Raw genomic sequence first — 24879 nt, forward strand, 5'->3', positions numbered from 1 at the left:
TTCATCAAATTTACGGATTTTTCACCAAGAAAGGATGCAAGTATCGACAAAAATTTACCACTATGTTAAAGTAGAATATGTCACGAAAAAACAATCTCGGAATCAGAATGATAACTAAAAGTATTTCAGAGTTATTAATGTTTAAAGTGACAGTGGTCAGATGTGCAAAAAACGCTCCGGTCCTTAAGGCCAAAATGGGCTCCGTCCTGAAGGGGTTAAAAGGCCTCTAAAAATACAAAGCGAGATCTGATTGGTTGCTATGGGCAACTCAGCAACTTTTCCTCTGGACAGGTTTTGATGAATCTACCCCTTGGACTCTAAAACTTCAATCCATATTTTGTCAAAAAAACATAACTTTTAATCTCACTTCCTATAAGTAACATATTTAAAAGCACATTCAAGACAAACATATCCAAAGACCGGGTAAATTATCAGTCCACAATGGGGTTCCAATCCATACAGTACTTGAACCAAGGTATAAGCAGATTAAGCACTTACCGTATGGTAATAACAGTATAAAGAGCATTCATCCTCAATGAACTCAAGTCAATATATGAAAGAATAGAATGAATGATCTCCCCCTCTCCAGCATACTCAACATTTAACCATATGGGACCTAGTGGGGAGGAACATGTGGATGTAGCATGCCAAGAACATCACCCCCTTTGTTCTGGGATGAGTAGTACCACGCACCCCACCACTGATGGCTTGTTTCATGACATACCACTTGTTGGAAGATGGTATTTAAAGGTACATGCCTGTTACTGCGAGCAGGGGGGGGGGGGGGGGGATGCTATATGTTATGGCTTTTTATTGGGTTTTCTGTTTGTTTTTTGTTTACAATTTGTCCCCTGATGAAGTGAACTTTGTTTATTTCCACAGAAGTGCAGCATCGGGACTGTTTTGATATGCTCCCTGTTTGATAGCATTATGGTGGTTTTGTACTGTAGGGTTAATAAGGGTCATATAGGACTAGAGTGGCAGGGTTGTCCTTTTTAGGATGGGGGTGCTCTGTCTGGAGGATCAGGAGGGAGAGGGACAGGGATCATTCCATCATCTCCCTTTATGCAGTGCAGGATGTGAGGTTACTGACCCATGAAGAATCCATCAATCACCCATAAAAGAACAAAAGCCATCAGTGGTGGAGTACATTGAACTACTCATCCCAGGAGGAAGAAGGTGACAGAATTCTACATCTGCATTTTCATTGCCACTAGGCCTCATATAGTTTAAAGGGGTACTCCACTGGAAAACTTTTTTTTTTTTTTAAATCAACTGGTACCAGAAAGTGAAACAGATTTGTAAATTGCTTCTATTAAAAAAATCTTAATCCTTCCAGTTCTTATCGGTGGCTATATGATCCACAGGAAGTTATTTTCTTTTTAAATTTCCTTTCTGTCTGACCACAGTGCTCTCTGCTGACACCTCTGTCCATATCAGAAACTGTCCAGAGCAGGAGAGGTTTGCTATGGGGATTTGCTTCTACTCTGGACAGTTCCTAAAATGAACAGAGGTGTCAGCAGAGAGCACTGTGGTCAGACAGAAAGGAAATTCAAAAAGAAAAGAACTTCATGTGAAGCATGCAACAGCTGATAAGTACTAGAAGGATTAAGATTTTTAAAAATAAGTAATTTACAAATCTGAATTCGGGTAGAAAAACAGACATGGTGCACAATTTACAAATCTGTTTAACTTTCTGGCACCAGTTTTTTTTATAAACATTTTTTTCCAGTGTTCCAGTGTTGAGTATGCTGGAGAGGGTGAGATCATTTATTCTATATATTTCACATACTGACTTTTGTTCAAGAACTGTTTGTTTATACTGTTATTATCATAGAATAAATGCAAATTATGTTCATACCTTACCTGTACTCTCTACGTATCTGGATATGTTTGTTTTCAATGTATTGTTCAAATTTGTTACTTTCAGGAAGTAAAATTCTAAGTCACATTTTAGGGGCTTTTTCAGTGAAATACAAATTGTGAAGTTGTCATGATATCAGAAGAGTGAATAGATAGACTGTGAGCTGAACGTTGGCTGTATTCACATAGTCTTTATAAAAACATAGAATGTGTCGGCAGATAAGAACGATTTGGCCCATCTAGTCTGCCCAATACTCTGAATCCTATCAATAGTCCCTGGCCCTATCTTATATGAAGGATAGCCTTATGCCTATCCCATGAATGTTTCACTGTATTTGCAGAATATATACCACAAAAGAATATATTCCACAAAACCACAACAGAGTTCATTCAAGCCACTTGATAAAAATTATTATATCTTTATTGAGACAAATTAAAAAAACATATTCAACATATAGAACAAGGTGTGTAACAAAGATGAACTCCGGACTGCCACAGAGATATGATTGTAAATAAATAAATAAATAAATATAATATTGCACTCCTCAAATATTGCACCTATTCATACGTAAAAACACACTTTTATGCTCTAGTTCTGAGTTATATGAACATGTCTAATTCATCCTAAATTGGAATGCATCCTAATGCAGTGCTCAGTCTAGGTGTGTTTGGTCTGCAGCATAAACCCTCACATTCCCAGCACATTTAATGTGAAGTACTATCAGTCAAGCATATGCAGAGATGACATATCAATGAGTGCAATTGTGCTTACCCATGATTGGCGATTATCTCTGCACCCCACAGGTCGTAAAGAACTGAAAATTGTCATTTGTTGTGTTTGCAGCATATTTACTGAAATCAAAAGATATTTCAATCAAACTTTTAACAACATTTAAACTGTTTAAACATTTAACAGTTCAAGTTACATTTTAACATAGGACTCCTTATTTGATAGCAGCTTCACAAGTCTTGCATCCATTGAACTTGTGAGTTTTTGACAGTTTCTGCTTGAATTTGTTTGCAAGATGTCAGAATTGCCTCCCAGAGCTGCTGTTTGGATGTAAACTGCCTCCCACCGTCATTGATCTTTTGCTTGAGGATGCCCCAAAGGTTCTCAATAGGATTGAGGTCAAGGGAGGATGGAGGCCACACCATGACTTACTCTCCTTTTATCCCCATAGCAGCCATTGATGCAGAGGTATCCTTTGCAGCATGAGATGGTGCATGGTCATGCATTAAGATTATTTTATTAGGGAAAGCATAGTTCTTCCTTCTGTACCAGGGAAGAAATTGGTCAGTCAGAAACTCCACATACTTTGCAGAGGTCATCTTAACATCTTCGGGGACCCTAAAGAGTCCAACCAGCTCTCTTCCCATGATTTTGGCCCAAAACCTGACTCCACCACCGCTTTGCTGACGTCGCAGCCTTGCTGGAACAGGGTGGCCATCCACCAACCATCCACTACTCCATCCATCTGGACCATCCAGGGTTGCACAGCACTCATCAGTGAACAGGACTGTTTGAAAATTAGTCTTCATGTATTTTTCTGCCCAATGCAGCCGTTTCTGCTTGTGATCATTGGTTAGTGGTGGCCGAATAGGTTTATGCACAAGTGCAAGACTCTGGAGGACTCTACACCTTGATGTACGTGGGACTCCAGAGGCACCAGCAGCTTCAAATATCTGTTTACTGCTATGTTATGGTATTTTAGCAGCTGCTCTCTTGATCCGATGCATGGATCTGGCTGAAATCTTCCTCAATGTGCCTTAATCTGCACAAACCCGTCTATGCTCTGAATCAGCCACAAATCTCTTAATAGTGTGATGATCACGCTTAAGCTTTTGGGAAATATCTAATGTTTTCATACCTCATCCAAGGCATTGAACTATTTCACTCTTTTCGGCAGCGGAGAGATCCTTTTTCTTCCCCATATTGCTTTAAAATTGTGCTCTGCTTAATAATGTGGCACACCGACCTTTAGTAGTTTTTCCTTAAATTGGGCTCCCCTGGCAATCTAATTATCACAGGTGTCCGAGATTGTTTTCAGAGATCAAAAGAGCCACAATGCCATCCATGAGTTAAACTGAAAAACAAAATATTTAATCTTTGTGACACTTAAATAGAATTTGCATAATTATTTGGAACCGGGTGTAGTTTAGCCGGCTGATAGAGGTCTGTAAACATGTACATGTATTAGTAAGGGGGATCAAGCACTTTATATATGAACTATCATTTTGCTGCTGATCTTAAATGCGAGCTAGTCAAAATCCTGAAGATCTGCTATAAGTGCATACTGTATATTAGTGCTGTGTGTCATTAACCTAGGTTATGCAGTAACATTTGTTAACTGTTCCTCCTATCCAAATAGTGGGGGTATATTGCTGGCTATTCTCCAGACTGGCTGATATAATGAAAACATCTCTGTGTATAACAGGGATTGTGATGTATTAGAACTCCTGGTACCACTCTTGTTCCGGGCCAACAAATGTATGGATCTGCATGGCTTTTTCCAGTATGTCTTTTCCGGCAATATCACTACGAGGTAACTAATAACGTCTACTATGTGTCACATTTTTGTGTCAGGTGCTGAGGTGCCTTCTGATCTGGTAAATTTGCGTAGAGGTCTGTGCTTCTAGGTGCAGCCACAAGTTGACTCATGAATCAACTGATTTAACTATGATGCTCCTAATAGCTTGGGACCAATGATGCACCGCCTCTCAAAATTTATCAACTAGCCAAAATATCTTCAGTGCATTTTAGAGGCATGTCTAACAGTCAACAATCTCTCACCAAGAGATGCACTACCTAAAAGTAGCCTTTGAGAGTCTTTATATAAGAAGCACTATCACGCCCTCTTATGGCAAGATTCAGTGTCTAATCACACCAGACCAGTAGTCATTTATAAATCTGCATGAGACACAACTGCAAACCAAGTTTTTCAGCAATCCAGCTATTTTATCTGGGTGCATAATTTTCAATGATAACATTAACAATTATAACAGGGTATATGTCACATATTATAAATACTATTTATATTATTATATTTACATGGATTATTTTATATAGTGCCTTGCTGCTTTGTGTCCAGTAGGCTTTTTCTGGAGACCTTACGGTAAGCAACTCATGTCAAATCCATCAAAGGCATAGAAAAACTGAGAAAAAAAGGCAGAGCGCCTCATATGGTGGCACTGTGTAGTGCTTTGTAAGAAAATATATATGTGCCTAATGGCCGCTCACCCTGATCGCAACGTTTACCATCAAAGACATAAAAAAAATCACCCGGATACTGTGCTGGATGAATCCATCTAAGCAGAGTGATCTTTAGCTCTCTTAGGGTCCCAGTTGCTCTATTCTCATCAGTCCAACTTTTATGACAATGACACAGTCACAATAAATACCTTCATTATATAATGAAAAGTTCTGTATATTTATAACAGACTTTGGGGGAAGTCTACTAAGACTGATGCTTAAAATGTCAGTCTTAAAATGTGTACACGGAGAAAACACAGCACTCCAACCCCAGAGTATCCCAATGTACCTCCAGCACAGACCTTGGCCTCCAGAACAAAACAATGTAGTCCAGCGAGGTGCAATTAAAAAGGAAATTTATTCGGTCATGAAGATACAAACAGCACAACGGCACTGCATAGTGTGAACAGAAACCAAAGTGTTTCAAGAGTGACACGCTGTCTTAAAAATGGTTGATTAAACATTGAGACAAAATACAGGAAGTGAGGGCAGGACAAGCAGGGCTCTGTGCAGGCTCCTGGCTTATCAATCATATTGCTGTGTGAGCCTGGGGTATGTCACAAAGCCTCACTGCACCGAGCCCTTCTTGTCCTCAGTGTACAGAGCCCTGATTGTCCTCAGTGTACAGAGCCCTGCTTGTCCTCAGTGTACAGAGCCCTGCTTGTCCTCAGTGTACAGAGTCCTGCTTGTCCTCAGTGTACAGAGCCCTGCTTGTCCTCAGTGTACAGAGTCCTGCTTGTCCTCAGTATACAGAGCCCTGCTTGTCTTCACTGTACAGAGCCCTGCTTGTCCTCAGTGTACAGAGCCCTGCTTGTCCTCAGTGCACAGAGCCCTGCTTGTCCTCACTTCACAGAACTCCGCTTGTCCTCAGTGTACAGAGCCCTGCTTGTCCTCAGTGTACAGATCCCTGCTTGTCCTTAGTGTAGAGAGCCCTGCTTGTCCTCAGTGTACAGAGTCCTGCTTGTCCTCAGTATACAGAGCCCTGCTTGTCTTTACTGTACAGAGCCCTGCTTGTCCTCAGTGCACAGAGCCCTGCTTGTCCTCACTTCACAGAACTCTGCTTGTCCTCAGTGTACAGAGCCCTGCTTGTCCTCAGTGTACAGATCCCTGCTTGTCCTTAGTGTAGAGAGCCCTGCTTGTCCTCAGTGTACAGAGCCCTGCTTGTCCTCAGTGTACAGAGTCCTGCTTGTCCTCAGTATACAGAGCCCTGCTTGTCTTTATTGTACAGAGCCCTGCTTGTCCTCAGTGCACAGAGCCCTGCTTGTCCTCACTTCACAGAACTCTGCTTGTCCTCAGTGTACAGAGCCCTGCTTGTCCTTAGTGTACAGATCCCTGCTTATCCTCAGTACACAGAGCCCTGCTTGTCCTCAGTGTACCGAGCCCTGCTTGTCCTCAGTGTACAGAGCCCCGCTTGTTCTCACTTCACAGAACGCCGCTTGTCCTCAGTGTACAGAGCCCTGCCTGTCCTCAGTGTACAGAGCCCTGCCTGTCCTCAGTGTACAGAGCCCTGCCTGTCCTCAGTGCACACAGCCCTGCCTGTCCTCAGTGCACACAGCCCTGCTTGTCCTCAGTGTACAGAGCCATGCTTGTCCTCAGTGTACAGAGCCATGCTTGTCCTCAGTGTACAGAGCCCCGCTTGTCCTCAGTGCACAGAGCCCTGCTTGCGCACAGAGCCCTGCTTGTCCTCAGTGCACAGAGCCCAGCTTGTCCTCAGTGTACAGAGCCCTGCTTGTCCTCAGTGTACGTAACCCTGCTTGTCCTCAGTGTACAGAGCCCTGCTTGTCCTCAGTGCACAGAGCCCTGCTTGTCCTCAGTGTACATAACCTTGCTTGTCCTCAGTGTACATAACCCTGCTTGTCCTCAGTGTACAGAGCTCCGCTTGTCCACCGTTTTTTTTGTCTTTGCACAGAGACACACAGGCAATAGCTGCCAGCATTTATTTCACCAAAGAATATACAAAATCTAGTCCAGCTAGAAGCTGTTGGAGCTGTAATAAATTGTAGTAACATTAGCGGCCAGACCCCTTTGTGTGAAACCATGCCCCTGCACGGTAAGCTCCACCCAATTGTAAGTGTCAAAGAAATCGGAAAAAAAGTCACAAAATCAGATCTCTGCTTGCTGTCAGGACTTATTCCAATGTATTAGTGTATAAAAGAGCTATCAAAGTCCAGGACAGGAGAGAGATTTATGGTCTTGATATGTTTAGCTCACACAGAATTTACACTAATACTCTCAGGGACAATGCCGCAGCTCCATCACTCTCCAGTGCCTGGTCTGGAAACTCTAAATGGAGAAGAGCTGCAGCTGACGGGGTGCCGGGAGGACAGGACAGAACTGCGAGGGAGCGGAGTTCAGTATGAGGGCCACAGGAGGCACGTCTACTGAATGGGACAAAAGTGGACTTAATTACTATACGTGGGTACAGAGGGGGCCCAAACTACTATATAGGGGCACAGACAGAGCTTAACTACCATATGAGTGCACAGAGGGGGCCGGAACTACTGTATGGGAATACAGATGGGGCCTAACTACTAGGGTCAGAAATACTATATGGTAACACAGATGGGGCCTAACTACTATATATATCCCCTCAGTGCGAAGGGGCACTACACATGGTGATTTTGCATAGAGGTGAGGATTGTGCTGAAGCGTGGAAAGAACCTAAAAGATATGTCTAGCAGACTTTGTGAGGACAAGGTGTGGCTGGGAGAAATCGGCCCCTGGCTGAACAGAAACAAATGACAGACAGTGCTCGGGCAAAGTTAATGCTTACCACACAAGGTTATACTCCCCAAGTGCAACAATGGATAAGAGCAGAGAATATATCAAGTGACTGCAGCCGCTCCACATCCAATTCAATGCAATAATAGGAAGAACCTCCAGTAGTCGACGGGATTTAAGGCGTTGAACACACTGTGTTCAGCGCCTTGAATCCCGTCGACTACTGGAGGTTCTTCCTATTATTGCCTGGCTGAACAGAGAAGAAAAAGAAAGGTTTACAACTCCAAACAAAGAAGATGTCACCTGTGAGTCACTGGATATAACTGTAATCACTTATATGGTCTACAGAGCCTATGAAGAGTTGGGATCTACTGGTGCAAGCAGGTCACAGTTGCATGTGCCACTGAGATCAGAGGTGGACAAATAGGATCAGACCATCAGACTACACAGATGGTTATATGTCTGTGGAGGCCTATCTATAGGAGCGAGTCACATACATGTGGACGTTAAGACTCCTGTAGTGTTGTTTTCATCCATCAAAGGTCAAGGAACACAGTATTAACTAATTGGCTGACGGGGATAATGTACTAGTAATCGGCTCAAGGTTCCCAGCGTATATTTACAGGATCAACTGGTGCAGCGGCAGAAATACTGACGTGTAGCGCATGGAGAAGTGTGAGTATCTGAAGGAGGGAAACAATGTTAAGGTTACTGTCATATTTTATCTACATAAGGATCTCATGCTTTCAAAATGGAGTCTGAGGGTCATGTGATCGGTCCAGATCAATATTTGGGATATACACTGGTTTTTGATTACAGAGTCAGCAGAGTCAACATCTTCAACTGGATGTAGCAGCTCCAAGAAAATCATGGGATGCGCGCAAAGAGCCATTGTAGAGTCGCGGAGGGCACCAGTGTGATGCCATTTGATGAGCTGGTTCTTGATTAGAAGGAATGGCATGTAAATAGTAATATGCAATATTATGTAATATAATATAGTGTATTGTAATATAATGATATATTATAAGATAATATAGTGTACCACAACATCATATAGTATAATATAGCTTAATGTAAAATAATCTGACATGATACAATGTTATAAAATGTAACATAATGTAGTGTACCGAAATATAATACAGTTTAATATAGTCCGCTGTAAAATAACCTGACATCTTACAAATGATATATTGTAATATAATGTAGTGTACCATAACATAATACAGTATAATATAGTATCATGTAATATAATCTGACATGATACAATATGATAAAATCTAAAATAATATAATGTACCGCAATATAATCCAGTAAATTTCGTCTAATGTAAATTAACCTAACATGATACAGTATGATATATAGCTATGTAATGTAGTATACCATAACATAGTACAGAATAGTATAATCTAGTGTAAAAATGTCATGCACCATAAGATAATACAGTATAATATAGTTTAATGTAATATAAATGGACATTATACAATATGATATATTGTAACATAACATCATTTTCCGTAACATAAAGTATAATACAGTATTAGATGCTATAACCTAACATAACACCATATGATATAATGTTATCTAACATAATATAACATACTACATCATAAAATAGTGTAACATAGTATAACTCACCATAATACAATGTGATATAACTTAATGTAAAATTATAGTGCACCATAACGTCATACTGTATAACATTCATAACATTCCCTGCGGTTATGGGAAATATTTGCTGGTTGGCAAATCCTTGTGCCACCACAGACATAGAAACGTACTCATCTCTCATATATACAGTCTTATGGAAAAGTGTGAAAACACCTTGTTAAAGTAGAAATGAGTGAAGACAAACTGTACAAGAAAAAAACATTTGGATATCTTGTTGCACTCTATTTTATTGTTGGATTAATCAAAGGAGAAAAAAAATGTAGGTGTAGTTTTTCCCTCTACATTGTTTTTCCTACTTATCCTTGCAGAACTCTTCTACATCAAAAACTATTTTTGTTTAATGTGGCATGTTTGTATCCAAGCTGGGACTGGGGCCATTCATAAGGGGTACCGACATTTTTCTTAAGACTGTCTATATATACTTCTGCTGTAGTTCTGTTGTAAGTTTGGTATATAGTGAGATATAGTGAGTAATAGTGAATACTTAAAGGGGTTATCCAGGAAAAAACTTTATATATATATGTATATATGTATATGTATATATCAACTGGCTCCAGAAAGTTAAACAGATTTGTAAATTACTTCTATTAAAAAAATATTAATCCTTTCAGTACTTATGAGCTGCTGAAGTTGAGTTGTTCTTTTCTATCTAAGTGCTCTCTGATGACACCTGTCTCGGGAACTGTCCAGAGTAGAAGCAAATCCCCATAGCAAACCTCTTCTACTCTGTGCAGTTCCCGAGACAAGCAGAGATGTAAGCAGAGAGCACTGTTGCCAGACAGAAAAGAACAACTCAACTTCAGCAGCTGATAATTATTGAAAGGATTAAGATTTTTTTTAATAGAAGTAATTTACAAATCTGTTTAACTTTCTGGAGCCAGTTGATATAAAAAAAATTTAAAAAAAAGTTTTTTTCCTGGAATACCCCTTTAAGACTTATATAGAGGAGAGGGGGCTTCATAGCTGGAATTAAAATGGGTCCGCTGTTGGTGGTGTCAATGCTATCACATCCTTCTATCTCAGGATAATGATATTGTTTCTTTGACTGTGGCCTCTTTTCTCCTGGACCATTGCAGCTGCCTCTATGGGCCGTCATTGTATGGTATCTTTTGATTTGTTGCTCTTAGAACCTTTACAGAATCCTTTCTAGACTTTACTTCACCTGGGGCACTATTCAGTTGCTGCCCAATGTCTGGCTTGTTGGCACCACCACCTGGGACCCAGGACCCGGCTTCTGCACATGTTCATTCGATGTTACTTGTCGGTTACTTGTTACAATGTCAGCCTGGGTTCACACTACGTTTTTGCCATACTGTTTTCAATCCGTTTTTCTAAAGAAAACCGTATGGCAAAAAAATGGATGGAACAGTATGGGAAAAAGTAAACCGTATGGTTTTTTTTATACAGTATACTGTTTTTAAAAGTGCATACAGTTCCGTCAGTTTTTTTTTTTTTTTAAACATACGTTTTTGAAAATTTTGTCCATTTTTAATGGGAGGGGTCTCGGGTGGGGACTTTAGGATTCAAATGCGCATGTGCATAGTAAAAACGTGTACGTTTTTCCCGTATGGATCCGTATACATGTGCGTTTCCCATTGATGTCCATGTTAAAAAAAACGTATGCGGTTGCAGTACGTTTTTTAAACCGGAGTCAAAACCGTGGTTGACCATGATTTTGTCTCCGGTTTAAAAACCGTACTGCAACCGCATATGTTTTTTTTAACATGGACGTCAATGGAAAACGCACATGTATACGATTCCATACGGGAAAAACGTATACGTTTTCACTTTGCACATGCGTATTTCAATGCTAAAGTCCCCACCCAAGACCCCTCCCATTAAAAATGGACAACATTTTTAAAAACCTATGGGTTTTTTTCTATAAAAACTGACGGAACTGTATGCACTTTTAAAAACAGTATACTGTTTTTTTGCCATATTGTTTTCTTTAGAAAAACGGATTGAAAACAGTATGGCAAAAACGTAGTGTGAACCCAGCCTTACATATTCCATAGAATGTAATACATTCCAGTTGTGAACACGAGACGCGAGAAAGCGGGCACACATGATGGTGATGACAATGTACCCAGCCCCTCATCCACTTAGTACGCTGAGTACAATCAACTGTGACACAAGAGCTTACAATATCCCACAAAGTCTGTAAGCCTCTTGTCCACTGATCCAGGGGAATAATAGGATCTAACAAAAGTCATCACGACCATTACCCAGAGTAGCAATCACTTAAGAGCACTTACTGAACGTTCTGTGCCTGCTTGACGTATCTAAGCCTATCATGTGTGATACTGTCTGATGAGCTTTGGTATCTAAAGGGGAGAGTTAGCATTGCCTTCCTGACATTTGATTGGCTGAAATTTGGCGCCAACTTTTTGCGCAGTTAGCTTTTGCGCAAAAGTTTTGCTCAATTTCAAAATAGACAACTTTGGCAAAAGTGACTGTGAAATGCAGCGCTTCACTCTGGACGAGAATTATTACCTGCGTCATTTTTCAAAACCTGAAAAAAAGCAAAAAAAGGGAAGACCGGCGGGAAGGCGCCTAGTGTGATACCGTTGGTGACAGGTGGGGGGGGGGCGGGTTAGTAGGAGAGTAGGTAATGGGTGCTCACCTTGAGCGAGCAAAAAACTTGCATATAGACCCACAGTGGGGTTAGTGATAGTCCACCGGATGCAGCTGCTGGGCCCAGGGTACAGGACGGGACTAGCCAGTCCTGGAGAAATATACAATGGAGAGGAAGGAAAAAACCCTTTCAAAGGGTGCTGCTGTTGTCCTGACCGGCGAGATGACCCCCGATAACCTGACAGGGCCGCACTGCGGCCCTGTCAGGTTACCGGGGGTCATCTCGCCGGTCAGGACAACAGCAGCGCCCTTTGAAAGGGTTTTTTCCTTCCTCTCCATTGTATCATTTTTAAAAAGGTGCAAAAATAATGAGCGAACATTTAAAAAAACTCAAACTCACACCACATCTGCCTTGTCTTAGAAAAGACATCCTACAGCAAGTTCTGAGGGGATTTTTAAAGGGTGCCTCTCATCAAATAAACTTTTGATATATTTTAGATTAATGAATGTTAAATAACTTTCCAATAGCATGTTAATGAAAAATAGGCTTCTTTCTATTGTATTTTTCCCGATCAGTCCTGTCAGCAAGCATTTCTGACTCATGCTGGAGTTCTAAACACTCAGAGCTGCCATCCTGCTTTGTCCACAGCCAAACAGGCTGTGAACAAAGCAGGCTGACAGCTCTGAGTGTTCTCCTTTGTAAACAAAGCAGACTGGCAGCTCGTAGTGTTTAGGACTCCAGCATGAGTGTGAAATGCTTGCTGCCAGGACTGGTAGGGAGACCCCTAGTGGTCATGTCTTCAAAGGGGAAAATTAAATAGAAAGAAGCGTATTTTTTAATAATATGCAATTGTAAAGTTATTCTGCATACATTAATCTATAATATATCAAAAGTTTTTTTTGATGAGAGGTACCCTTTAATTTATGCAAAATGTATCAAATTGATACATTTGATGCATATAAGTCAAAAAACACAGCAAAAAAAAGGCTATAAGAGTGGCTGCACACATCTATTGTGGCTATTATATCTATTATATATGATACTGTCTGCTTAGATGCTATATCTAGATGCCTATTATATGTAATACTGTCTGCTCAGATGCTGTATGTAAACCTACACATCGTATTGCCATCTTAGGTGCTGTATCTAAGCTTATCATATAGGATACTTTTTATGTAGATACACATGACATTTTCTGATGTGTTACTGTATCTAAACCCCTCTTGGATGATATGATCTTCTTTGGTGCTGCATCGAAGCCTAGGTTCACAACTGCGTTGAAGGCTCCAATTGCAGCATGCAGTATTTAGTCATGTCCAGTCAAAAGAATGGACACCCTACTGGAAACCAATTGACTTTAAAGGGGTACTCCAGTGGAAAACTTTTTTTTTTAAATCAACTGGTGCCAGAAAGTTAAACAGATTTGTAAATTACTTCTATTTAAAAAATCTTAATCCTTCCAGTACTTATTAGCTGCTGAATACTACAGAGGAAATTTTTTTCTTTTTGGAACACAGAGCTCTCTGCTGAATCACGAGCACAGTGCTCTCTGCTGACATCTCTGTCCATATTAGGAACTGTCCAGAGCAGCATATGTTTGCTATGGGGATTTTCTCCTACTCTGGACAGTTCTTAAAATGGACAGAGATGTCAGCAGAGAGCTCTGTGTTTCATAAAGAAAATAATTTCTTCTGTAGTATTCAGCAGCTAATAAGTCTTGGAAGGATTAAGATTTTTTAATAGAAGTAATTTAGTAATCTGTTTAACTTTCTGCCACCAATTGATTTAAAAAAAAAAAAAGTGGGGGTCCGGTGTGCAGCGGACTCAGTTTACTGCTGTTTAATGTAATCTGCAAAGAAGGCCTGGAACAGAGCTTCCACCGCAGTTGTGTTATTGTAATTCTATCACGTAAACTGTAGCTAAGCTGGAGCAGCACATTTTTTTCCTTTGTATTCTATCCAAGAATAGTGATGAGCACCAGGGGCCATATTCGAATTCGCGATATTTCGCAAATATATTGACTATTATTCGTCCTATATTCGCGAAATCTGCATATTCGCTATGTTTATATTTGGATGAAAAATTCACATAAAATTCACATAAAAAATTTGCATAAAATTCGCCAAAAAAATGAATATTCATCATTACGAATATATAGCACTATATTCTAAATATTCGCCAAATCGTGCCGATATTTCGATAAAAATTAGCATTTCGAATATTCGTGCTCAACACTAGTCCAGGAACAAGACCGTATGTTACTGAGATCTGTCCCCAGTTTGGTGTCTTATATCTGAGGTCACAGATAAGTGATGCGCCTTTTTACCGTTTTTCTTTTTGAATCAGATTGTCTGTACAGTGGGAGAAAACCCTGGTATACCTAGAAACCATCAGAAAGTAGGGTAACTGCTGCTGACAGATATGTAAATAATTAGGACAGGTTATCACGTTTTCTATTATGACTGTATAATATATGAGAATCCAGGTAATCTTTCAAATGTTTTTTTAGTTTCCTAAATAAATTAAGTTTAATTTAGTTTTTATAAATAAATTATGAACAGAGTAAAAATTAAACGTTCTACAAGTTTCTAATATACGTGTCAAAAGTTAAGATGGCTCGGGGTCTCAGTGCTGAGACCTCCTCCGATCACTAGTTACTCCCCAGCTGGGGGTGTTGTGTGAATAGTTACAGGAGAAGGGCTTCATAGACCAGCCTTTGGCTGTCCGGGCATGCTGGGAGTTGTAGTTTTGCAACAGCTGGAGGTCCCCCGGTCTGGAAACAGTGCCATAGAGTATGATGTCTCCTGTAATCAGTCAGACTGCACACTCGGGGAGTAACTAATGATAAGACGGGGTCTCAGCACTGAGACCCCGAGCCATCTTAACTAGTATAAACAAAAGGTTCTACACCTTTCTAATATACCGATTTTAAAGTGTTACTGTAATTTAAATTAACTTTACACATGTCACAAACACACGTCAAAAGTTAAGATGGCTCGGGGTCTCAGTGCTGAGACGCCGAGCCATCTTAACTTTTGACGTGTGTTTGTGACATGTGTAAAGTTAATTTAAATGACAGTAACACTTTAAAATCGGTATATTAGAAAGGTGAAGAACCTTTTATTTATACTCTGATAATGCTATATTTATAGAAAACCTCTTTAGTTCACATTGGTGAGTACCTGTCCAGGTGTTGTGTGCTAATCTTTAGAAATAAAGGCATATTATAATAACAATAATAATAATAATAAAAGGTCCACCAACTGCAGCTTGATGATGGTCTCAATGTATCCGTGGGGCTTTCTACTTTACAGAGCAAGAACAAACTGAAAAATAAGTCAAGACTGGTAGGAGTAACATGGGAATATCCACTAGTAAAGAACAAAAATACAACTTCTGGGTGTAGAACAGTGGTCCCCAAACTGTGGCCCTCCAGATGTTGCAAAACTACAACTCCCAGCATGCCTGGACAGCCAACGGCTGTCCAGGCATGCTGGGAATTGTAGTTTTGCAACATCTGGAGGGCCACAGTTTGGGGACCACTGGTGTAGAAGATCTTTTTATTTTGTTGCTGGGGATGATTGGTCATTAGGAGCTCTGTAGCGACACCTAGTGTTCAGTGGAGAGAATGCATTCTTAATGTTAAAGAGTAGAAGTCAGTTTTTGGCACTGTCATCCTTCAGTAACATCTGCTGGCGATTTATATATTCTCCTGCTGCTTGTGTCAGATTCCTCCTGCATCCCAAAAGCTTTCCATGACGCTGGCCGCTGTGTTTATTTGTTAGAGTAGCAGGTATATACATGCAGGACACTGGTGCAGAAGAACTGATGGGGCCAGCAGACCCAAGCGGGATTACCCCTTCCTTCAAAATTTTGAATAACACCCTAATGTTGGGTTGGAATTTTGCTGAATTTGGGTGAATGAACACTGTAATTCTGTAATTTTTCACCCTTATTCCTTTGAGTGCTGTGGCATTTCATTTTATACATATATATATATATATATATATATATATATATATATATATATACACACAGTGGTCCCTCAACATATGATGGTAATTCGTTCTAAATGAACCATCGTTTGTTGAAACCATCGTATGTTGAGGGATCCGTGCAATGCAAAGTATAGGAAGTTATACTCACCTGTCCCCGCCGCTCCGGACCGTCACCGCTGCCCTGGGTGTCGATCTCAATTGCTGTCGCCGCGTCCCCAGGGTGTCCTCGCCGCTCCGGACAGTCTCTGCTGGCTGGGATCATAGCTCTTCATCGCCGTCATCACGTCGCTGTGCACGCCGCTCCTATTGGATGACGGGACGGCGTGCGCGGCGACGTGATGACGATGAAGGAGAGCGCCGGCGATGCAGCGGAGCCCGAAGAGGATGGTCCGGAGCACCGGGGACAGATGAGTGACCATCACCGGACCACGCGGGGCACCTTAAACGGCTATCTGGCGGCAGCTGAAGCAGTCTGCGCTGCCGGATAGCCGTTTATGCGATGGCCCCGACATACAAAAGCATTGTATGTTGATGCTGCCTCTGAGAGGCCATCGTATGTTGAAATTATCGTATGTCGGGGCCATCGTAGGTCGGGGGATCACTGTGTGTGTATATATATATATATATATATATATATATATATATATATATATATATATGATGTCCCAGTACGGGATATAGTCACGTACAGTACTCGGGCCCTGTCAGGTTGAGTCCATCTGTGTCCTAGGGGCCCTTCTGCAGTGTCTCCCCCATAGTCATATATCTAATGTATAGTGTTATGTGTGTTGTGTATTAAAGAGCTTTAAGGACCTTTGAGTTAGTCACATGATAATGTGTTCACCTGATGTGTCTGTTATCCAGAGAGCACCAATTAGCCAGGTGACCTGCAGCTTGACCTATGGGCTTCTGGCTCAGCCCCCCTGTACAATAGGTGGAGCCTTTACAACCTCTCTCTTAGATCCTGAGGCACAGGAAAGACCAGATGTCTCAGAGCCAGTGTCCAGCACATCTGGAGGCCTCAAGCCTACCTACAGCCACATGCCAGTAAGTCAAGCCATCTATGTCTGCTGTCACTACCTACAGTCAAGTCAAGTCTATTATAGTCAGTGTGGCTGTCCCAAAGTCTGTCAAAGTCCCTACAAGTCCCAGAAATCTGCGAGGTCCTTCTGTGTTACTGGCCACCTCTCTGGAATCCTGGCCTAGCTGTAAAGACTATTTCCATCTGTCTCCCTCAGTAAAGCTACCGTTAACCCTAACCTGGTCTTGGACTATTATTACCCTGCCTAACCTAGGGATAGCGGTGCTATCGTTCGGGTGGTTACCAAGAAAACTACGCCCTGGCGTCACGAACATTTAGGGGTTAATAACATTTGCCGCATTCACCTCACCTTCACACCCTGTGGCGCACCACATATATATATATATATATATATATATGAGATTAGATATTGTGAGGCCTACTAAAGACAAGGATGGATGCTAGTGAGCACCTCAAAAGATATACATAAAAAATGACCATATTTCTGCTTCAAGTGTAAAGTCTTTAAAGGAAACCCCACTGATTACATACTATCAAGCAATATACATAGCATAATAAGGATTGCAACCTGCTTTTTCTTTTATACTTTTATTAGTTCCTACAATGTGTAATTTCCAATATTTTTCATTTAGGTTGGAGCTTGGACATTACATCACAGCAGATCTGTCATCTATGTAGGGGGAAAATAACACAATGGGGAAGGACTTGACACATCTTTCCTGGTGTTGTAGAGTATCTATAATGGAGATATGAACCACAGGCTGCTAAAATGTGGAAACCTTACTGTAATACAGAATACAGTACATATCAAGCATGTATGCAGTGCAGGACGCGGAGTTGTTTTATGTTATCGTAATGCATAGTCTGGAAAATGTCATTCAGCCGCTTGTGACAAAATGGTTAAAGGAAAACTGTCACATATTTTCTCCCGCACTATCCACATGTACTGGTGGATAGTGCGGGAGACGCTGATTAAACGAGCCCTACCTTGGTCTGATCCGCGCCACTGTTCGCCCGCAATTGTAGTTTTAATCTCTGTGTATATCCGGCTGTAACTGGCAAAGGCGGGGCTTCTGCGGGCCGCTCATGAATATTCATCCCTCCCTCTGGTTAGGAGCGGCGAAGAGAGGGAGAACAGGAGGGATGAATATTCATGAGTGGCGCTGACGTCAGTGTCAGTTAGCCCGCAGAAGCCCCGCCTTTGCCAGTTACAGCCGGATATACACAGAGATTAAAACTACAAGTGCGGGCGAACGGCGGCGCGGATCAGACCAAGGTAGGGCTCGTTTTAATCAGCGTCTCCCGCACTATCTACCAATACCGGTGGATAGTGCGGGAGAAAATGTGACAGTTTTCCTTCAAAAGAGTGATGAGGGAATGCATCACTGACAATTACATAGTTACATATGTTAGAAACAAGACATATGTCCATCAAGTTCAACCAGGGAATTGAAGGGTAGGGGCGCGGCGCGACATTGGGGAAGGGATGGGATTTTATATTTCTTCATAAGCATTAATGTTATTTTGTTCCAGGAATGTATCTAATCCTGTTTTAAAGCTGTAAATTTTTCCTGCTGTGACCAGTTCCTGAGGTAGACTGTTCCATAAGTTCACAGTTCTCATGGTAAAGAAGGCGTGTCGCCCCAGGATATAATTGAGCAAAACTTCACCAACTGTGTCACTCATTCATTTCTGTCCTTTTAGGATCCTGAGAGTGGAGTACAACACAGACAGATATGAATTCCAGCTCACCAGCATCCAGCGCCTTGGCCCCTGTAAACAGTAATAATGGGGGGCCGACTACACCTCGTAAGGGGCCTCCCAAATTCAAGCAGAGACAGACCCGACAGTTCAAGAGCAAACCACCAAAAAAGGGAGTTAAAGGGTAAGTCCATATATTATATGTCAAAGGGTCAGGTCAGGATATATGAGAAGTGGAATGTCTTTAGATCCAGGGTCATGAGATTTTGCAGGCTTAGAGTGGTGGTCTTCAACCTGTGGCTCCCCCCTCTACGATTCCCACATTATAATTTCACAACTGGAAAGCCACTTTGGGGACCAATAACCATTATGGTAAATACTGGTCTGCAAGTGACAAGGAAAAACATGATAGGGTCAGACCTCAAAATGGCTCCAGCCATTATTTCTATACCGAGGCGCCTTTTATGTCATTTTATGACCGCAGCTTTTTAAGTCTAACCCACCTTGGGAGGAGCTTATTATTGTGTAGCCAAAAAGAGAAACCATGTAAAGGGCCCTTGTCTGACATCTTTGATGTGGGACCTAATGAAGCATTGTTATGCATTGTTATGTCTCCTCATGCCCTATAACAGTGATCTTCAACCTGTGGACCTCCAGATGTTGCAAAACTACAACTCCCAGCATGCCCGGACAGCCAACGGCTGTCCGGGCATGCTGGGAGTTGTAGTTTTGCAACATCTGGAGGTCTGCAGGTTGAAAACCACTGCCCTACACTATACATTAGATATTGTTAAAGGGGTACTCCCGTGGAAAACTTTTTTTATTTTTTTTTATTTATTTTTTTTAAATCCACTGGTGCCAGAAAGTTAAACAGATGTGTAAATGACTTCTATTAAAAAATCTTAATCCTTCCTGTACTTTTTAGGGGCTGTATACTAAAGAGAAATCCAAAAAAGAAATCCATTTCCTCACATGTCATGACCACAGTGCTCTCTGCTGACCTCTGCTGTCCATTTTAGGAACTGTCCAGAGCAGGAAAAAATCCCCATAGCAAACATATGCTGCTCTGGACAGTAAGTTTTCCACGGGAGTACCCCTTTAAGCCCTCAAAACATTATTTTAACTGTGTATAGAGATTACCTTTAATGGGCGAAGTTATAAATGGGGGAGGGGGGGTCTAATTATATATATATATATATATATATATATATATAATATATATATATATATATATATATATTTGTTTTTATAAGATCAAGACAACATTTTTGTCACATAGGTAACAACGACACACTGCTGCAATGTAAGAGCCATGCAGGGACCAATATACGCATTGTTAGGCAGTGTTACCAAGTACCAACCAGTGTTACCATTGATAGGCAGATTGTACCAACCAGTGTGCCTTCAGCTGTTGCAAGTCTACAACTCCCAGCATGCCTAGACAGGCTTTGACATGCTGGAAGTTGTAGTTATGCAACAGCTGGAGGCACAATGGTTAGGGAACACTGCTATAATAATACATATAATTATTATGTGATCTGTTCCAATGTTTGGGGTTAAAAAAGGGGTCCCATCCATTGGAGTCTGCTGATCTTACTTTGTTCTCAATCTGATATTTGTGTTATCCCGCAGGTTTGGAGATGATATTCCTGGGATGGAAGGACTTGGAACAGGTGAGGACTCTTATATATGATTTTAAGATATGGTCCTATAAGTCCTAGGCCAGACAGAAACCACCTTCCCTGCTCCCTGACCTACATCTTTACCTACAATATTAAGGTGTACCCATCCCATATGGTTTGTAGTCGCTGCCCATAGGGTTCCTCACAATCCTATATCTATCTCAGAGTCGGGAACACCGCCTGCACTCTGCTCTTGCTAGTCCCATTGTAAATTAAAGGGGTACTCTGGTGGAAAACTTATTTTTTTTCTTTTTTTTTTAAATCAAGGGGTGCCAGAAAGATAAACCGATTTGTAAATGACTTCTATTAAAACATCTTAATCCTTCCAGTACTTATCAGCTGCTGAATACTACAGAGGAAATTCTTTTCTTTTTTGATGTCTTTTCTGTCTGTCCACAGTGCTCTCTGCTGACACCTCTGTCCATGTCAGGAACTGTCCAGAGCAGGAGAAAATCCCCATAGCAAACATATGCTGCTCTGGACAGTTCCTAAAATGAACAGAGGTGTCGGCAGAGAGCACCGTAGACGGACAGAAAAGAAATCCAAAAACAAAAGAACTTCCTCTATAGTATTCAGCAGCTAATAAGTAATGGAAGGATTAAGATTTTTTAATAGAAGTAATTTACAAATCTGTTAAACTTTTTGGCACCAGTTGATTTAAAAAACATTTTTTTTTTACACCGGAGTACCCCTTTAATATCTGGAGATTGCTAGTTGTGCAATTCCGTTATATAATTTTTAAAGGAGTTATCCAGGAAAAAACTTTTTTTTATATATATCAACTGGCTCCAGAAAGTTAAACAGATTTGTAAATTACTTCTATTAAAAAATCTTAATCCTTTCAGTACTTATGAGCTTCTGAAGTTAAGGTTGTTCTTTTCTGTCTAAGTGCTCTCTGATGACACGTGTCTCGGAAACCGCCCAATTTAGAAGCAAATCCCCATAGCAAACCTCTTCTAAACTGGGCGTTTCCCGAGACACGTTTCATCAGAGAGCACTTAGACAGAAAAGAACAACTCAACTTCAGAAGCTCATAAGTACTGAAAGGATTAAGATTTTTTAATAGAAGTAATTTACAAATCTGTAACTTTCTGGAGCCAGTTGATATATAAAAAAAAGTTTTTTCCTGAATAACCCCTTTAAGTTTGCATTGCTATCTCACAGGATGCACATAGACTATAATATGCATCCAAGTACATGCAGAATACACAAGAGATGGGAATGTGGATATGGGAGCAGAAAGCCTCTGTATACAGGTGTGAGACCATGTGACCCAAACCAGCTCTCTGTAGCCCCCGAAAAGGCTGTGTTCATACTTATAATAGAAAAGCAGCTCTGGAACACAAACTGCAGCTTTAAAGGGGTTATCCTGGAAAAAAAAATGTTTTATATATATATATATCTCAATTGGCTCCAGAAAGTTAAACAGATTTGTAAATTACTTCTATTAAAAAATCCTAATCCTTTCAGTACTTATGAGCTACTGAAGTTGAGTTGTTTTTTTCTAAGTGCTCTCTGATGACACATGTCTCAGGAACTGTCTAGAGTAGAAACAAATCCCCATAGCAAACCTCTTCTACTCTGTGCAGTTCCCGAGACAAGCAGAGATGTCAGCAGAGAGCACTGTTGTCAGACAGAAAAGAACAACTCAACTTCAGCAGCTGATAATTATTGGAAGGATTAAGATTTTTTTTTTTATACAAGTAATTTACAAATCCGTTTAACTTTCTGGAGCCAGTTGATATATAAAGAAAAGTTTTTTCCTGGAATACCCCTTTTATGGCAAATTACTGATGAGTGGAGCAACAAGGAAGGTTTATTGTTTGAGTGGAGAGAAGATTTACAGGAAATAACATGTCTTCTTCTCTTCTGCAGACATCACTGTTATCTGCCCATGGGAGGCCTTCAGTCACCTTGAGTTACATGAGCTGGCTCAGTTTGGAATCATCTAGGATTTATTTTACCTTCACTATTTATCCAGTAAAGACGAGCAGGGAATTTTAAGTAACATCTGTTACCACACAAACATCAGCTTACCTCAGGCCTGTGTGTGGCCGTCCCATGTGACTGTTATATTGGAAGAAACATTAGTTCCTCAAGACCGACAAAAAAAGAAGAAGATATTGAAATTGTTACCTTCCCATTATAAACAACTGGCATCGCTGAAAGAATTTATATTATATTGTGTTTTTGCAGCAGCCGCCATCTTGAAATGTTTCATTTTCGAAAATGTAGCTTTTTTTTACATAAACAGCAGAAAATATGCAGCATTTGTGATGCTGCGGAGGTGACTGGGCTGAGTGACAGCATCGGGATATATAAAAAGCAGCAATAAATATATATAATAAAGCAGTAATAAATATATATAATAAAGCAGCAATAAATATATATAATAAAGCAGTAATAAATATATATAATAATAATAATAATAATAATGCAGCAATAAATATATATTATAAAGCAGCAATAAATATATATAATAAAGCAGCAATAAATATATATAATAAAGCAGCAATAAATATATATAATAAAGCAGTAATAAATATTTATACTACAACAGGAAAATATTATAGAACGTTCAATATAATGATAACACAAACTTAATAATAATAATAAAAGATTTATGGAGAGAGTAGCAATTACAAAATTATAATAATAGAAATAGCTAGTGGAAGCTTCTCCTTTAGGTCACAGACAATAGAGAAGATCATATTTAATTTTTTTTTTTTTTTATGTCAAAGGGAACTTGACATGTGACTATCGCAGCAGGTTATAGAGCAGGTGACTTAGGAATACATAGGAATATATTTAATAGACCTGTAATTTATTAATATAAATATATGCTCCCTCTAGGGTTATGAGTCTAGGGCAGTGTTTCCCAAGCAGTATGCCTCCAGCTGTTGCAAAACTACAACTCTCAGCATGCCCGGACAGCCTTTGGCTGTCCGGGCATGCTGGGAGTTGTAGTTTTACAACAGCTGAAGGCACATTGATTGGGAAATACTGGTCTAGGGGCAGGTACTTCTCGGTGACTGACAACCTCCTCTGTGTGAACATGCCTGTATGAGCTGTCAATCACTGAGCATGTCCAGCCCCCATACTCACAGGAACCAGAGGCTTTTCTGCTGAATCTTTGACAACAAAACTATATATGAGTTTTCTCATCTATTCCAGATCTATAACCTGCTGCCCACAGACAAGAGAAATAACAATGGAGTATGGCCCCTTTAAATAAATGGTCTGCAAACTGTAGACCTCCAGCTGTTGCAAAACTACAACTCCCAAATGTTTTCTTTTCATTAAAGGGTTACTCCGCTCCCCAGCGTCCAGAACTCAATGTTCCGCATGCTGGGCGCGGGCTTTTGTGTTCACGTCCTCCCCCTCGTGATGTCACGTCCCACCCCTTGATGTCACGCCCCGCCCCCTCAATGAAAGTCTATGGGAAGGGGTTGCGAAGACCGTCATGCCCCCTCCCATAGACTTGCATTGAGGGGGCGGGACATGACATCACGGGGCGGGACGTGACGTCACGAGTGGGCAGGCGTGAAAGCGGAAGCCCGCACCCAGCGTACGGAACATTGAGTTCCGGACGCTGGGGAGCGGAGTAACTCTTTAAGGGAAATACAGTTTTCATATAAAAAGCAGAGAATAACCAGTGTTAAAAAGTTATGCTATGGAGATGTCTGAGGCAAGTGACAGCATTACAATATAGCAGTAGTAATAATAATTATGATACAGTATGTAAAAATATATATACATTACAATTTTATATTAATAGTGCTAAAAAAAAAAAGAGAATACTTAATATTAAAACAATAATATTACAAACATTGTAATATAACAATAAATGCTATTTGATTATGATGATGATAATAATATTTCATAATAATAATTAATTATAAAATAATTATACATTATCTCAGTCCAATGGAAATTTATTGTATAGATCAGACAGAAGAGAATCTGATGTTTTATCTATTAAAAGAGATCTGCAGTGTTAGACGCTTATCCCCTGTCCGCAGGATAGGGGATAAGTGACTTTTCGCCCGGGGGGGGTCGAAACGCTGGGACCGACACGCATGGCGCCACGACTTACATGCCCCCTTCATGTATCTCTATAAGAGAGGCGGTGATGCAGCATTCGTGCATCCCCGCTTCTCCCACAGAACTGTATGGAGGGGGGCGTGTCCCCGCTTCTCCCATAGAACTGTATGGAGGGGGCGTGTCCCCGCATCTCCCATAGAACTGTATGGAGGGGGGCGTGTGATCAACCTCAGTGAGTCGACGACACACACATTAGCCGCTCAGAGCCGCGGTAATGACGGGTCACAATACGGGAGATCGCTGGGTCCCAGCGTTCTGACCGCCCACTATCAGAC

At 40.8% G+C, this 24879-nt stretch overlaps 1 protein-coding gene across 12 annotated transcripts in view; it reads left to right on the forward strand.

Annotated features, from left to right (window-relative positions):
• Positions 1-22879, forward strand: part of PDE6H (phosphodiesterase 6H) — a 239388-nt gene extending 216509 nt beyond the window's left edge. For 7 of the 12 annotated variants that reach the window (XM_056525085.1, XM_056525084.1, XM_056525080.1 and 4 more), the window contains 3 exons: positions 18822-19002; positions 20451-20491; positions 22376-22879. In XM_056525085.1, coding sequence (XP_056381060.1) covers positions 18854-19002; positions 20451-20491; positions 22376-22452 — 267 coding nt within the window. In that variant the 5' untranslated portion in view covers positions 18822-18853 and the 3' untranslated portion in view covers positions 22453-22879. Of the gene's footprint in view, positions 1-4358; positions 4407-8410; positions 8510-14423; positions 14480-17012; positions 17123-18285; positions 18394-18821; positions 19003-20450; positions 20492-22375 lie in introns of those variants that run through there. The other 5 variants (XM_056525083.1, XM_056525089.1, XM_056525087.1 and 2 more) reach the window with 5 other exon arrangements.
• Positions 22880-24879: the final 2000 nt, after the last annotated feature.

The sequence above is a fragment of the Hyla sarda genome, chromosome 6 (assembly GCF_029499605.1).
Source record: "Hyla sarda isolate aHylSar1 chromosome 6, aHylSar1.hap1, whole genome shotgun sequence".
Classification (NCBI taxonomy): Eukaryota; Metazoa; Chordata; class Amphibia; order Anura; family Hylidae; genus Hyla; species Hyla sarda.